General features: G+C 37.5%; 1 protein-coding gene across 1 annotated transcript in view; it reads right to left on the reverse strand.

The window, feature by feature from the left end:
* The window catches only part of LOC137406699 (E3 SUMO-protein ligase RanBP2-like), a 31,534-nt gene that overhangs the window by 13,761 nt on the left and 1,968 nt on the right, over positions 1–15,805 (reverse strand). The window contains exons 3-14 of the mRNA XM_068093313.1: positions 14,117–14,278; positions 13,828–14,034; positions 10,572–10,792; positions 10,262–10,373; positions 9,699–9,860; positions 9,410–9,616; positions 8,620–8,815; positions 8,199–8,414; positions 7,618–7,767; positions 3,520–3,642; positions 3,281–3,430; positions 3,009–3,140 (exon numbers count right to left, since the gene is read on the reverse strand). Of these exons, the coding sequence (XP_067949414.1) occupies positions 3,009–3,140; positions 3,281–3,430; positions 3,520–3,642; positions 7,618–7,767; positions 8,199–8,414; positions 8,620–8,815; positions 9,410–9,616; positions 9,699–9,860; positions 10,262–10,373; positions 10,572–10,792; positions 13,828–14,034; positions 14,117–14,278 (2,038 nt within the window). The remainder of the gene's footprint in view (positions 1–3,008; positions 3,141–3,280; positions 3,431–3,519; positions 3,643–7,617; positions 7,768–8,198; positions 8,415–8,619; positions 8,816–9,409; positions 9,617–9,698; positions 9,861–10,261; positions 10,374–10,571; positions 10,793–13,827; positions 14,035–14,116; positions 14,279–15,805) is intronic.

The raw sequence follows: 15,805 nt of genomic DNA on the forward strand, positions 1-15,805 counted from the left end.
TCTACTATTTGGTATTTTTTGGTGATCAACAAAAGTTTTGATTTCTTTTTGTGTTTTAATTATAAAAAATGTTTTTCTTTATATTGGTCTAACTTCTTTAGATTTTTTATTGTTGTGAATTTTAACAAATAGGTAGCAGCCTCTCTTGCTTTATATAAAACAAGCAGATTGCCCGATTTTGCACGGGTAATAAAAATGACGGTTTCAAATGAAGGTGTTTTTTTTTATTTCTGCGTACTGCATTTATTTCTGTGTACTTTTTATATATTTGTGTAATTTATACTGTGCCTGTTTCAGTTCTACTACAGCTCTCTACTGATTGTAATATTCTTGCTTATCATATCAATCAAGCTTATGAGAGAGTCATGTAAGTTATGTATTGTTATGTTAAAACAATGCATACTTATTATAAATGAACATACAATAAAAGGCAAAAAGACACTGATATTTATATATAGATTTTCAGTATGCATTGCTTATTTGCTGAGACGTTAGCTAAGCGCATTTGGCTTTGTATCGTATAACAAACAAAGTTTCATGCATTCACTGAACCGTATTAGGCTCTTACATATATACACTACTGAAATCCAGCTAAAATTATATATGATGAATACTACAATAAAATTAAAAAAATTTTAATCTGTTGCATTCCCATGAACGAAGTAAAAATAAACATTAAAAAAATCATTCATGTTGACGATTATTTGCGGTCAGTATTTCACACCCATTTAACACTCCAAAAAATATTTTTATTGTTTGCGAGTATGCAAAAACACTTTGCCTTTTTGTATACCTAATTTTTTGCCAATTTCATGTGCTTGGTGGACAATTTCATGTGCAATCTCATGTGCACACTTTCATAATTATGCTAGTAAAAGTTATGCATGACTTCATTTCTACTTCAAACTCAGTTCAAAAGTTCTATAGTTGCCTATGAAATCTTTGTTGAGTAATAAATATACATATTATGACACTTTTTCAATTTAATTTAGGAACTATTAATGATGATACACATGTATGATGTACAAAGGATAACTCAGCGTTAGGCCATTAGCGATTGACATAAACAGACAACAAATTTAATTACGTTACTGAATTAATTTTGTTGCCGTATCTCATTTTATACTGCTAGCAATGTCAGTTATCAACATATTTACATTGCGTCAGCATGATTAACTATTATAAACAAAAGTAAAAAGAACAGGTGAGGGGTTTGGACAAGCACTTTTTCAAAAATCCAAAAGCCAAAAAGAATTAAATATATTCATTAAATGTTGACACTGCTGCTTAGTTTTACACATTGATAACCGCAATTGATTAAACTAGAAACTTGTATAATTCCATTGTTTTCAAGCCATACATGAAAAGCAAGCCTAGGGACATAGGAGTTAAATTACAATCAAGCTTTAGATAAAAGATTGGTATTGTTAACATACTCAATATAAACTTGATGAAATATATATATTTTCTAAAACAACTATAAGTATTTTCAATGAGGAGCGATAAACGTATGGCAGAATTTTCCATCTAGCTGTTTCATTCTCTAAAGATATACTACCTTGTCAAACAGCAACGAAAGTTTTTTAGTGGAGCTGATGAAAGAATACTACATAGTAAAAAAGTTCAATGATGGACCGTTGGTCTGAGAAAGAAAAAACAGAAAATTTCATTGAATTCTAACAACATACAGATCTCAGATTACAAATTTGCAGAGACACTTGAAATTGGTTTAATAATGTTTGTTTTAAATGTTTTGAACCAAAATTATCAGACATTCAAGTTAACTTTTAAAATATATTTTAAATCAGAATTTTGACCATTATTATTCATAGATATAGGAAAAATGTAAACGAGTTAGAGAAAGCATTGGAGGCTACATGTTTTATTTTAATATTTTATTCAGTCTAAAAATATCAAGGAAGGATGATGTAGTAAAGTTCTTGCAAAGACATACAATGGATCAAGATTTGAAGTCAATAAAGTACATGTACAGAGATCTTATGCTTAAGACTATGTGAAATTAACCTGAGATTTTATGCAGCTATCTATAACTTATGTAAGAAATGTACGTAATGAATTCAAACAAATCTTTTGAATAATAAAGCGCAATTTTTTTTTAATTGCGTATAAACTACAACCATACTAAAAATAAAAGCTAGTAAGTAAAGAAGGATGCATATGTGGGAATATTTGAAAAAGTACAAGAGCTCTCAAGGATTATTAAAGACACTTTCAAATGTCTTCTGAGCGTGTATAACTGCTGACCAAATACATTATATTGTAAAAAAAAACTCTGCAAATGCTAAACTACAAAATACATTTGTAATGCAGAAGAGCCAAATAGCCTTTAGCTAAACATAAGTTCAAAAATAGTATAAACGCTCAATTTGCTTCTGAAGCTACATTTTAAAAAAACTCACAAATATTGTGACTTTTCACTCACAAATATTGTGAGTTTTCATCTCTTGTAATTTCATTCTTGTAGCAACTCGCAAATATTGTGAGTTTTTACAAGGTAGAAATTAGCTCCCCAATAAGATATAATGTCCCCAATTGTTAGGTAAAAAGTTTCTATGAGAAGAAAACTCCGAAAATATTTGCCTACTCACAAATGGAAACAGGTCAAATGTGTGTAAGAATTTAACAAACTTAATGGGGACTTACATACTTTTACACACACCCACACTCACAGATGTTCTCGTACAAATGCAGGTAATTGGGGACAGTGCTCAGATTTTGTCGGGAGTTGGATTAAACTATATATTTTTTAGTTTTTTATAAGAAAAAAGGGTTTAAAAGATTGGGGACGTCCCCAATTTCCGAACGTCCCCAATTTGTCTGTTAAATTCTGGTGTGAGTCCCCAATTGCATGCATTTACAAGTTCACACGCACGCACGCACGCACGCACGCACGCACGCACGCACGCACGCACGCACGCACGCACGCACGCACGCACGCACACACACACACACACACACACACACACACACACTGATCAAATGCTCACCGACTGCAGGAAGGTCAGCTCGAGATTCCTGTGCTCGTCTTACAAACTCCTGACTTTCTTCAAACTTTTGTTTAAACTCTGTGGCTATAGCGATATTCTTGAATCGCACAGCAATTCTTTCTACAGGGCCATCTAAACGGAGCAAATACCCAAATTAGTTTGTCAATTATGCTCTAAGGAAGCATAGGAGTGACAATAAATACGAGGAAAGATGAGTAAGTATAAAGCTATACTGTAGGATTGAGCAGAACACTGTTGGTGTTTCGACTTACCTTCGATGCTAGTGTCAGCATAGTCCTTGGCAAACCAACACCAAGCAGTCTCGGAGGTCGTCATAGGGAGAAGCTTAATGGAGGGTTGTATAAGGTGGTTGCAGACTAATTTGAATACTTGTTCTCTGCGCAGCAGTATCCTTACTGTACCTGCGAGTCACAATCTTTACACTAACCAAAACTATCTTAGAGATTGTAACATGAAAGGCAGCGAAGTGAGACATCGTATTAATACAAACCATTTTCGGCGTGTTTGAGCAACTTCAATTCACCAACACCTCGTTCCTTCCACTCGTTGATCACCGGGTCAAACTTGTACAGCTTGGCTCGGTTACAAAATATCCTCTCTTCATCTTCCTCACCTACAAAGAGGTATCATGCAAGAGTCTGCTTAGATATAAACAGCATTTTATAAAGTTGCTAATTGTATTTGCTAATTATTTCACTGCTGATCAGAACCACTCAGCTTTTCCCAAGAACAAGTCTCTATGCCTTTGGGGCCATTTCTATAATTTCATATCTATAATAATTTAAGAATGGTAACATTTAACTGGTTGCATTTGCTGTTGTTATTGCAGGCAAAACTGGAGTTGGAGTTAATGATTTCTTTACTAGAAGTTATCATCACAAAGCCTTGTTTTCAGCCTGAGAGGTGATTACAGCATGTGCTAGAGGTGATTACAGCATGTGCTAGAGGTGATTACAGCATGTGCTAGAGGTGACTACAGTATGTACCAAAGGTTATTACAGTATGTAGTAGAGGTGATTACAGTATGTACTAGATTTGATTACAGTATGTACTAGAGGTGATTACAGTATGTAGTAGAGGTGGTTACAGTATGTACTAGAGGTGATTACAGTATGTACTAGAGGTGATTACAGTATGCACTAGAGGTGATTACAGTATGTACTGGAGGTGACTACAGTATGTACTAGAGGTGATTACAGTATGTACTAGATGTGATTACAGTAAGTACTAGAGGTGACTACAGTATGTACTAGAGGTGATACATGGTATGTATTAGAGGTGATTACAGTATGTACTAGATGTGATTACAGCATGTACTAGAGGTGATTATAGTATGTACTAGAGGTGATTACAATATGTACTAGCGGTGATTACAGTATGTACTAGAGGTGATTACAGTATGTACTAGAGGTGATTACAGAATGCACTAGAGGTGATTACAGCATGTACTAGAGGTGATTACAGTATGTACTAGAGGTGATTACGATATGTACTAGAAGCGATTACAGTACGTACTAGAGGTGGTTACAGTATGTACTAGAGGTGACTACAGCATGTACTAGAGGTGATTACAATATGTACTAGAAGCGATTACAGTATGTACTAGAGGTGATTACAGTATGTACTAGAGGTGGTTACAGTATGTACTAGAGGTGATTACAGTATGTACTAGAGGTCATTTCAATATGTACTAGAAGCGATTACAGTATGTACTAGAGGTGATTACAGTATGTACTAGAGGTGATTACAGTATGTACTAGAGGTGGTTACAGTATGTACTAGAGGTGATTACAGTAAATACTAGAAGTGATTACAGTATGTACTAGAGGTGATTACAGTATGTACTGTTTTAATGAAATACAATGCAGAAAGAAATGTTCAACTTGTAAAGAGTTGAACCATAACTTTACAGAAAACGTATTTGATTAGGAATTCAAAACATTGCAATAGTCACTAGCCTAAGCAGTCCTGCAGGCATCAGACCACTGCTATGATATAAGCTTGACCTCACCAGAAAATCAACAAAGATGAGGCAGATACCATTATTCTACTAATGCAGCGGCCAGGCACCAGAATGTGGTTTTGTTCGAAAGCAACAGGCAGCAAGGAACATTAGGGATGAAAGTTGGTTTAAAAAACCTGCGCTATGAAATGTGACAATAACAAACACGAGTTAAAACATCTTCAGTCATTTGTTTAATGGATGTAAGAGATAAAAGCAAACGTCAGAAAACTTTGTTGTCAATGGATTTGATTAAACATTACCCACCAAGACTGTCAAACTATTTATCTTTTGTAATCAGATAAATACAGTCAAACATGGATAACTCGCCCATGGATAGCTCGAACACATGGTTAATTCGAACATTTTCTTTGGTGCGTTCCCACGTCATGATAAATTGCTATAGATAATTCGAACTCAACACTGTTAATTCGAACTGTTTTTTTGCCCAACGGCTACCGAAACGGTTGTTATCGCTTTAGAAAATCACTTTATTCAAAGCCATAGAGGTAAACTTCATCTTTTCGTAATTCATAAGCGTCGTTATTACTACCATCGGCAAAATATTTTTGTCAACGACTTTTCTAAAAGTTTGGTGAAATTTGATTTATACTGCGATACGATGAATAGCACGGGCTAGCCGGGTCACGCGCGCAAGGATTTTCGCCACGCACATACAAAACAAAAATCGCATGTTGTTTTTATTTTGTATGTGCGTGGCGAAAATCCTGGAGTGCGTGACCCGGCTAGCCCGTGATGAATAGTTTTCCGACGTTGATTCCGTGTTGAATCAACGTCGGAATGTTGAATGTTTAAAACGTCTTAAAAAATGTTGTAATTAAACGTATACGTTGTCTGAGCTACAAAAAACTATTCATCGTTTGACTTAAACGCAGAATACGTGTGTACATTCAATAAGTATTTATTAAAAAAGCGTGAGTGATATAGAATGTACCGTAAAACCTCGTAAAACTTCTAATTGAACTGCCTCGGAGTGTTGCTCTTAACGAATCCCAGGTAAAGTAAGGTAATCTGCATAAACTTCAAGAAAAAACGGCAAAATTGATCGTGGGTAAAACCCCAAAAGAAAAAACTGTCTTTTCTTTTGAGCATTTCAACAACGATCAAGTTTTGCCAATGTCAATCTGAAAAACGTCCTGGCAATAACATCACCTCAAACAACAAACCAATCTCAAGTGATAGAAAAATCTCTATACTTTTTCATGAAAACGTTTTAAACTTTACATTAGAAGCATTTAATTTGAAACAAGCCATTTGTGCTTTTGATTTATATTATAGTTTGTATATGTACATGTATCTACTAATAAATAAGTAAATATATGGACTTGTGACAGTGCTCTGATAACTTGAACGCTCTGATAATTCGAACACTTTTGCTCGGTCCCTTGAAGTTCGAGTTATCCATGTTTGACTGTATTTCTGTAATTTACTGTTATCTGTAATCCGTAATAATACACAAACCTCAACTCGAAGGAAATGGTATTTCGGAGAATGCATTGATGAGATGTAACTGTTTATAACATTATTAATATTTATTTATTATTATTATATTGTTATTATTTATTTATTATTATTTATTTATTAACATTTATAATATTTTGTGCTAATCTTTTTAAGTGAAAACAAAAAGAAACACTTTGTTGTTATTAAAACAAAAAGATTTCAAAGCGCCTAAAATGCACACAATTACTCCCTCTCCTTCCTTCCTCGCTGTAACACAACTACTTGCTCAGAGAGTGCCTGAAACAAGACTGATTAACATTCTTTAACTGTAACACAAAATTTACATGAGGTGGTTGTTACTGATATATATCACAACTGAAGACAGACACAGGAGGGTGACAGATGATGATTTGAGTTTCCTACATTTGAATAAAATTATATATGGCTTTCCATTCCACAGCATTCATAATAGCAGATTTTAATTCGAGAAACATATCCCGCTGAGGGCATTATTAGCTAGCCACACAAGGCAGTTTAGGAATAAAGGTGCTTTCAGATTCCCTGCGTGCAGGAGATATGCGATCGGTCAGATTCAGATCGCATTCCCTCACAACTTCAATAGAAATAGAGTGATTTTGGCCTTGAGTGGAGTCTATGATGGTACATGATAACCATGTCAGTGAATTGACCATTGACAATTAATAAGGCCTTTGACAATCAATAAGGGTATACATGGGGATGTGCCAGCAAAGGTCATGGCTTGGGATCTTTATAAACGTAATCCTTTTAAGCTACAATAACTGAACATTTGCTTTACCTATCAGTGCATGCTGAAGGTATTTCATTTGATGCCGTTCATGGGTCTTCGATAAAATAGCTACCGTGTTAGTCATATATCAATGAAAGTTGTACGTAGCAGATATATAGATAAGTGCAGCACTAACCAAACATCTATCATATACTACAATACACGATAGATATATTTTAAATATTTTGCCATACGCACCCCTCTATAGTACGCATAGGGCATCTAAGAGCGCTCACATGATATGCTCTGTATATTCTGCAAACAATTCATTCATTATTAATAGTACCACTGTTGATATTATGATTGCCACTTACCTATCAAAACATTTGACGGCACTCCGGGTTCTGCAGGTTTCAGCTCTGCTAGTTTAGGGTGTGTTTTTTCTGGTTGCCCAAAGAACCGGGGCTGCAACATGGGTCTGCTAGAAGCTGAGGTTTCCAGCATGTAGGCTGTGGTACTATACCCTGCAAATAGACCAATTCAAGGCACTGTTTGCGAAACGGCAAATCAATAGAAATGCCAAATAGCACCTGCATGTGTAATTGTGAGCCAGTATTACTATAAGGGTTTGTGTTAGTTCAGCATCATGTCAGGAGCGTGAATGGTTATGCCCAAGTAAATATGCTCTCAAAATTACTGCTGTGTGTAATTATGACCGTCTCCCATCCCTTTGTGTTTAAAAATAATCCCACAACTCAACACAAAGGAACAAAAAACAACATTTACATATTAATTGGTGAAGTTGCGTGCCTGTTGCATAGCGAAAAAGTAAAACTATCGGAGAAAAACCCTCAGTGTAGTCACATCTGAACACAATGACTGATGCTAATTGATGCTGCGGACTAGTTAGTAGACCGAATAATAAAAAGAAATGGTGACTACCGTTACCATTTACCTTCCGCTCCTACATAGCCTGTTTCGTAGCCATTCTCGCTATAATCGTCTTCGTAATAATCGTCACCGCCATCATCAATGTAGTATTCCCTATCATTATATCCATGCTCGGCGGCGGCGACTGCAGCCGCTTGCATTTCCTGTTGAGTGAGCACAGGTTTGCTGGGTTGCGCTCTTGATGGAGTGGTCGACTGTTTCTGCAGGTGAGGGTATGTACCTAAGTAAAAAAGATATAAATAAGCTGGCACTTTCAAGTCTGCCTCGTCCCTCCAACTGCTACGTGAGTGAATGATTAATATTACCCATTAAATACAAATTCCATTCATGTTAAAGTGACATATACTACTCCCATTTACAGTCGATAGGAACAGACACAAGTGTAAAAGGGTGAAATGGACAGAAAATCAGACAGACAAGCAAACCTAGCTGGAGGTTCTTTGGCAGCAGTTCAGCCTGGAAGACGGGAGAAGTGCCTCTAGTAAGTTTACCATAGCCTGAGAAACTGGTTGGGTATGCAGGCGGCCTAATAGATAGGTGCTGAAGAGACATTTCCAACATTGCAGTTACTGCTGCCAATTGCTGCTGAAGGAAGGCGATCTGAGTGTCAGAACTTGATTGCTGTGGTGTGGAGCAGGACAATGTAATATATAATATAGAATACAATATAGGATGGAACAAATGGATTCTATTGCATTCGCTAGGGCAGGACAGCATATCGAAAATATCTCTTTGGAGAAATGGTAACCTTAAATCATAGGCTTTTAGAACCCATGTAACCCACTAAAAGCTTTGGGAACAACATGCTATGAGATTAAAACTTCCTACTGCGCTAGCTAACCTGCATAGGTCTCCATAATAGAAATCAGTGTAAACAGCAGGCCTAACATAATGGAAAGGTGAGATCGTAATGCAGGGACAGGCATGATAAAGAAGGGCAACGATGAAAGTGAACATGAAAAAACAAATCTACAAACAGTCGCCAAGGAACCAAACCGCTACAAGCTTCGAGTATGTTAGCTGGTTTAAACAATAGAACACTAATTTTAGAAATATTTACAGAAATCTTGCTGGGGAATCAACAATATGGCAATAATATAATCAATAATAGGCATTTCTATGACAATTGGAACTAAGGAATAACCTAAAAGGCTCCTACTCAGAACAGTTCTATGCAAAAGAATACAAAGTACACAATCATGTAGTGACAGATACCTCTTTTGACAATTTGTCACCATCAGTGCCTGGTTTACTAGTATTGCAACAGGGACAAGAGTGTACTTCCCCTTTATTCTTAACAGCAAATCCACTACAAATCCATTCACTGCCCTTTGGTTTGAAGAGCTCAGCTAGCGTCGACTTGGATGGTGCAGCCTCATGGTGGGCTGAAGCAAGAATCCCACTGTCCCCACTGTTTCCACCCTGAAAGATCAATCAACTCTTGCATGCATCTCTTTGCTCACTAGATAAAAACATACAAAACCTTGCATCCACTTCAACTCACCGAATGGGTGGGTGTCGTACGCGAGCTACTGACAGCTTTAGTGAAGCATTCCTCAAACAGCTGAGCTATCTCTGCAGTCTTGAACCTAGCGAATAGCGTTTCGTTCTTGAGCTCACCTTTAGAGAAGTCATTTGCAGCCCACATACGAGACTTCTCATGTAACTAGAGGGCATAGAAAAAACAACTTCAACAGCTTAGAGCGATCTTTCTTCACTGCTATCGGGTTTGAAGACTTGTTTTTTATAGCTTAAGGTTGGTTCACACTTAATTGCCGTATCTCGGAGTTGGTGTCACAATACCTTCATGATCATCGATGATAACAATGTCCGCACTACCAAAAACGCATCCGCATTTGCATTAGTGAATACTCTGCAACACAGTGTTCTAATTTTTCTTGTCAATTTTTTCAAAAGAACCTCTTTGTTTCTGCAGTAACTATCATAAATGGAAATAAATAGATTACGCTATCCATTCTAGCTAACTACCATCGCTGAAATGGTGTACATTGTGCAGACTGTCTCTGATGTGAGGCAAACTATTGGGAAACTTTGAAAGCTGCCAACTTTCTCGACGTATCCGCGTTGCTTCGTCGATGCCATGGATTTGTGGTGCACATAGTCGACGATGAACGCCAAAAGGACAATGCCGACATACGGCGATATAGTGTGAACCAGCCTTTAAAGAAGTTCACAAATGTTATCTAAAACAATAGCCTCAGACCAGAGTCCGACCAACGAGGTCTCATGATCCTGGTAGCTATATTTATCTGCATCATCTCAGCGAGCCTGCCAAGACTTAAAGTGCAAGGATATGAGCTCATCATTGGCTAACAGAAAAATGAGGACACGATTATAATAGAAAGAAGATCTGTACTTTCGCACCGCAGTGATTTTCATGCCAGAACAGAGATGGTGGTTGGCAGCTAGTTTCAACACCTGATCTCTTCTCATAATAAGTCGGTAGGCGCCACTTTGTGGATTGCGCAAGATTTTCAGCTCACCAACTCCCCTTTCCTTCCATTCACCATCTCCCATGCGGAATAGTTTACTCCATTCTACAAACATCTGCTCCTCTCCCTCTTCACCAGTTGTCACCTAAGACACAATCCTTTGAAACTCTGTACTGCTATTATAACTGCATATTAGCAACCATGCTTTGCTTGCTTTAATGAAGTGAAAAACACATGCAGCAAAATTATTGTAACTTACTTTGTATTATGGAAGAATATTAAAATATGGAGTGGGTTATCACAATTGTCACAATTGGAGGAGAGGAACATCAACACATGGGTGAGTTGTAGTACAGATTACATAAATAGAGATAAGGATATTTCCATGTTTGAGAGTAATAAACATTACTCATATGATGGGAAGGGAGGGATATCAACAGATAGGAGGGTGTAGAAACATGGTTCATATTTTGTGAGTGAAATGCTAACACAGTAGAGGGTGTTATAACTTGAGTTGGATAATGCGAAGCAGAGATATATATTAACATTAAATAATAAATAGAAATAAAAATGATAAAAACATAAGGTAAAATAATAAATGGATAACAAAGATTTACATGACTGAAGCTAAAAAATAACACTTCCTCATTTAATGGTCAAACAATTTGCAACAAGTCTGTAAAGGCATCGTAGGCGATCTTGAAACTCACACAAATAATCTTTTACCCCAAACTCATTGACAAACAAACTCCTATAGTATCAACATCCAACCATTACACCCAACGCTGCCTTGCTACTTCATGAACTGAGATCCAACCATTACACCTAGAGCTGCCTTGCCACTTCATGAACTGAGCTCCAACCATTACACCTAAAGCTGCCTTGCTACTTCATGAACTGAGATCCAACCATTACACCTAGAGCTGCCTTGCCACTTCATGAACTGAGATCCAACCATTACACCCAACGCTGCCTTGCTACTTCATGAACTGAGATCCAACCATTACACCTAGAGCTGCCTTGCCACTTCATGAACTGAGATCCAACCATTACACCCAATGCTACCTTGCCACTTCATGAACTGAGATCCAACCATTACACCCAACGCTACCTTGCCACTTCATGAACTGAGATCCAACCATTACACCCAACTCTGCCTTGCCACTTCATGAACTGAGATCCAACCATTACACCCAACGCTGCCTTGCCATTTCATGAACTGAGATCCAACCATTACACCCAACGCTGCCTTGCCACTTCATGAACTGAGCTTCAACCATTACACCTAAAGCTGCCTTGCTACTTCATGAACTGAGATCCAACCATTACACCCAACGCTGCCTTGCCACTTCATGAACTGAGATCCAACCATTACACCCAACGCTGCCTTGCCACTTCATGAACTGAGATCCAACCATTACACCCAACGCTGCCTTGCCACTTCATGAACTGAGATCCAACCATTACACCTAAAGCTGCCTTGCCACTTCATGAACTGAGATCCAACCCTTACACCCAACGCTGCCTTGCCACTTCATGAACTGAGATCCAATCATTACACCTAAAGCTGCCTTGCCACTTCATGAACTGAGATCCAACCATTACACCTAAAGCTGCCTTGCCACTTCATGAACTGAGATCCAACCATTACACCCGACGCTGTCTTGCCACTTCATGAACTGAGCTCCAACCATTACACCTAAAGCTGCCTTGCCACTTCACAAACTGAGATCCAACCATTACACCCAACGCTGCCTTGCCACCTCATGAACTAGGTATGCATACATTGGTTACTCATTACGATCTCTCAGACGGCACAAGACTGTCAAATGTACTGATTCAGAATAACAACTTCTGTGACTCCGCATGTTTGCGCATAAGCGGTAGAACAGGCCAATGACAACCCCAGATTATAATTGTTGGTCTTACGCAAGCCAACTATCCACAATCCGCTTGCTGATCATTCAAATACAAATATATTGTTTAGGGCCAATGTTTATATTTGCCGGCTTTCTATATTCTTGTTTAAAGTAAACTCCTTATTAGTGAAGAATACAAATCCTACTACCAATACAAGGGTAAGCAATTTGTAATCGCGTTCAACTTCTTTAGATGCACAAATATGAAGGTATTATATTGATCACTGAAGAGTCAAACTAATGGAGGCAAATCTGAATTAAGTTTTTGCATAAATAAGAATATGGAAACGTTTTAAAGTTATTGATTATTCGTTCGTTTTTAACACACTAGGTCATATCTAGTTTAAATTACAGTAATTAGTCTACTCTCCAAGAAAGCTGAAAAATAGGTCCGATACATTTCACAATGTATTCAATATTCATGCCCACCACCAAATGTTTGGATTGTGGTTAGAAAAAAAACTGTTCAATAGTCTTTAAAAAACTAGAAAAATACAGCAAATGAACAAATTTTGTTTATTCGGTCTAACTACCGTCCTTTTTCATAGGCGGAAGCAGTTGTACTATTTTATTCTTGTTTAGAAGTGATCTCAGGTAATCACATCGAATCTATTTACAAACTTTCTTGACAATTATTCTCAACTTGTTGATTTACTCTACAAAATGATGGTCAATATTTAAGGTTTTTTCTCTGCTTGATTTTTGTAATCTAGACATTAAAATATGACTGCATTAAAAAATATCTAACTAACGTTTTTGGGTTTCTTTGGGTTTTTAAATATGTAACTTTAAATCATAGGCTTCTGGACCACATGTAACTTAACAACCAAAGGCTTTGCAAACAATGTGCTATATGATGGAAACTTGCTACTCGCTAGCTAACTTGCATAGATCTCTATCATAGAAATCAGCGTGAACAACAGGCCTAACATAACGGAAAGGTGAGATCATAATGCAACGTCAGGCATAATAAGGAAGGGCAATGATGAAAGTGAACATGAACAAACAACTCTAAAAAAAAGTTGCCAAGAAACCAAACTGCTACAAACTTATTATAATATGTTAGCTGGTTTAAACAGTAGAATACTAATTTATGAAATATTTATAAAAATCTTGCTGGGTAATCAACAATATGGCAATAATATAATCAATAATAGACATTTTTATGACAATTGGAACTAAGGAATAACCTAAAAGGCTCCTACTCAGAACAGTTCTATGCAAAAGATTATAAAGAACACAACCATGTAGCGACGGATACCTCTTTTGACGATTTGTCATCATCAGTGCCTGGTTTACTAGTATTACAACAGGGGCAAGAGTGTACTTCCCTTTTATTTTTAACAGCGCATCCACTACAAATCCATTCACTACCCTTTGGCTTGAAAAGCTCAGCTACCGTCGACTTGGATGGTGCAGCCTCATGGTGGGCTGGAGCAGGAATCCCCCTGTCCTCACTCTTTCCACCCTGAAAGTTCAATCAACTCTTGCATGCATCCCTTTACTCACTAGATGAAAACATACAAAACCTTGTATTGACCTAAACTCACCGAATGGGTGGGTGTCATACGCGAGCTGCTGACAGCTTTTATGAAGCATTCCTCAAACCGCTGGGCTATCTCTGCTGTCTTGAACCTAGCGAATAGCGTTTCGTTCTTGAGCTCACCTTCAGAGAAGTCCTTTGCAGCCCACATACGAGACTTCTCGTTTAACTAAATGGCATAGAAAGAACACATTTAACAGCGTAGAACTACCGATCTCCACAGCTATCAGGTTTAAAGACTTGCTTTCTATAGCTTAAAGGTTGACTTGCAACAAAACTGACATTACAGTTATTTGGTATCAAAAGGTTCCCCTGTTTTACCCTGCTGTGTTGTGGGTTCACAATATGTGGAAATGTGATTACAAGCTTTTAAAAGCTCAAAAACGAACAGTTAAAAAACGGTCGTAGGTTGGAATCCCTGTATTGTAATGACGTATTCAACCTGACGTGGTTACTGTTTTGACACATGATGTTATCACATGAAATGAAAGGCGAATAAAAGGCTCAATATAAAACGTCTCGTAGCACTCGTTTATGACAAACACTTCGGGTTATTCTGTAAGGCCCTTATAAAATATAGATGCTCGCTACTTTACAGTTTCGTTTCAGCTTGATCTAATCATCTAGTCATAATCTGATCACGTGACCCATATTTTTTGCCAAATGGTTCAAACAATTTCTGTAGCATTTTTCAACCATCACAGGTGACCAACAGGCTCCTCATGCTTCTCAGAGGGTGATATGCACCCCCTCGAGCTAAGGTTGAAAAATTAAACTAATTTTTGAGCTAGGTTTTGAGATGTCAGTGCTTAAAGAGACAGTATTACGTTGATAATGAAATAGACAATAGGACAATAGACATGGTTTTATTGAATGCGTGAATTTCATTTGTGAAAATATTTCGACAAATGAGGTTGCATGAAAGTGTAAATATGCACATCATGTTCAACTACGTCACATTTGAGCCATTTTGAGAAGGATTCCAACCTTCAGCCGCTTTCGTGATGGCTGCGATTAACTGTTTGTTTTTGAGCTTTTAAGAGCTTGTAATCACCTTTCCACATATTTGGGACCTGCAACACAGCGGTGTAAGACATGGTTAAACTTCTGATACCAAATAACTGTAATGTGAATTTTGTTGCAAGTCAACCTTTAAGGCTGGTTTACACTTAATCGCTGTATCTCGGATGCCACAATACTTTTATGATCATCGATGATAACAATGGTCACACTATCACAAACGCATCCGCATTTGAATTAGTGAATACTCCGTGACGCAGTGTTCTCATTTTTCTTGTCAATTTTTTCAAAGGAAGCTCTTTGTTTCTGCAGCAACTACAGCTAACTACCATCACCGTAATGGTGCAGATTGTGCAGATTGTCTTTAGTGTGAGGCGAACTATTGGGAAACTGACAGCTGCCAGCTCTCTCGATGTATCCGCGCTGCTTCATCGATGCCACCGATTTATGGTGCACATAGACGACGATGAATGCCGAACAAACAACGTCGACAAACAACGGCGATATAACATGAACAAGCCTTTAAAGAAGTTCACAAATGTTATCTAAAACAATAGCCTCAGACCAGAGTCCGACCAACGAGGTCTCACGACTCCGGTAGCCATATTTATCTGCATCGTCTCAGCGAGCCAGCCAAGACTTAAAGTGCAAGGATATGAGCTCATCATTGGCTAAC

Source organism: Watersipora subatra, chromosome 10, assembly GCF_963576615.1.
Source record: "Watersipora subatra chromosome 10, tzWatSuba1.1, whole genome shotgun sequence".
In the NCBI taxonomy this organism is placed as follows: domain Eukaryota; kingdom Metazoa; phylum Bryozoa; class Gymnolaemata; order Cheilostomatida; family Watersiporidae; genus Watersipora; species Watersipora subatra.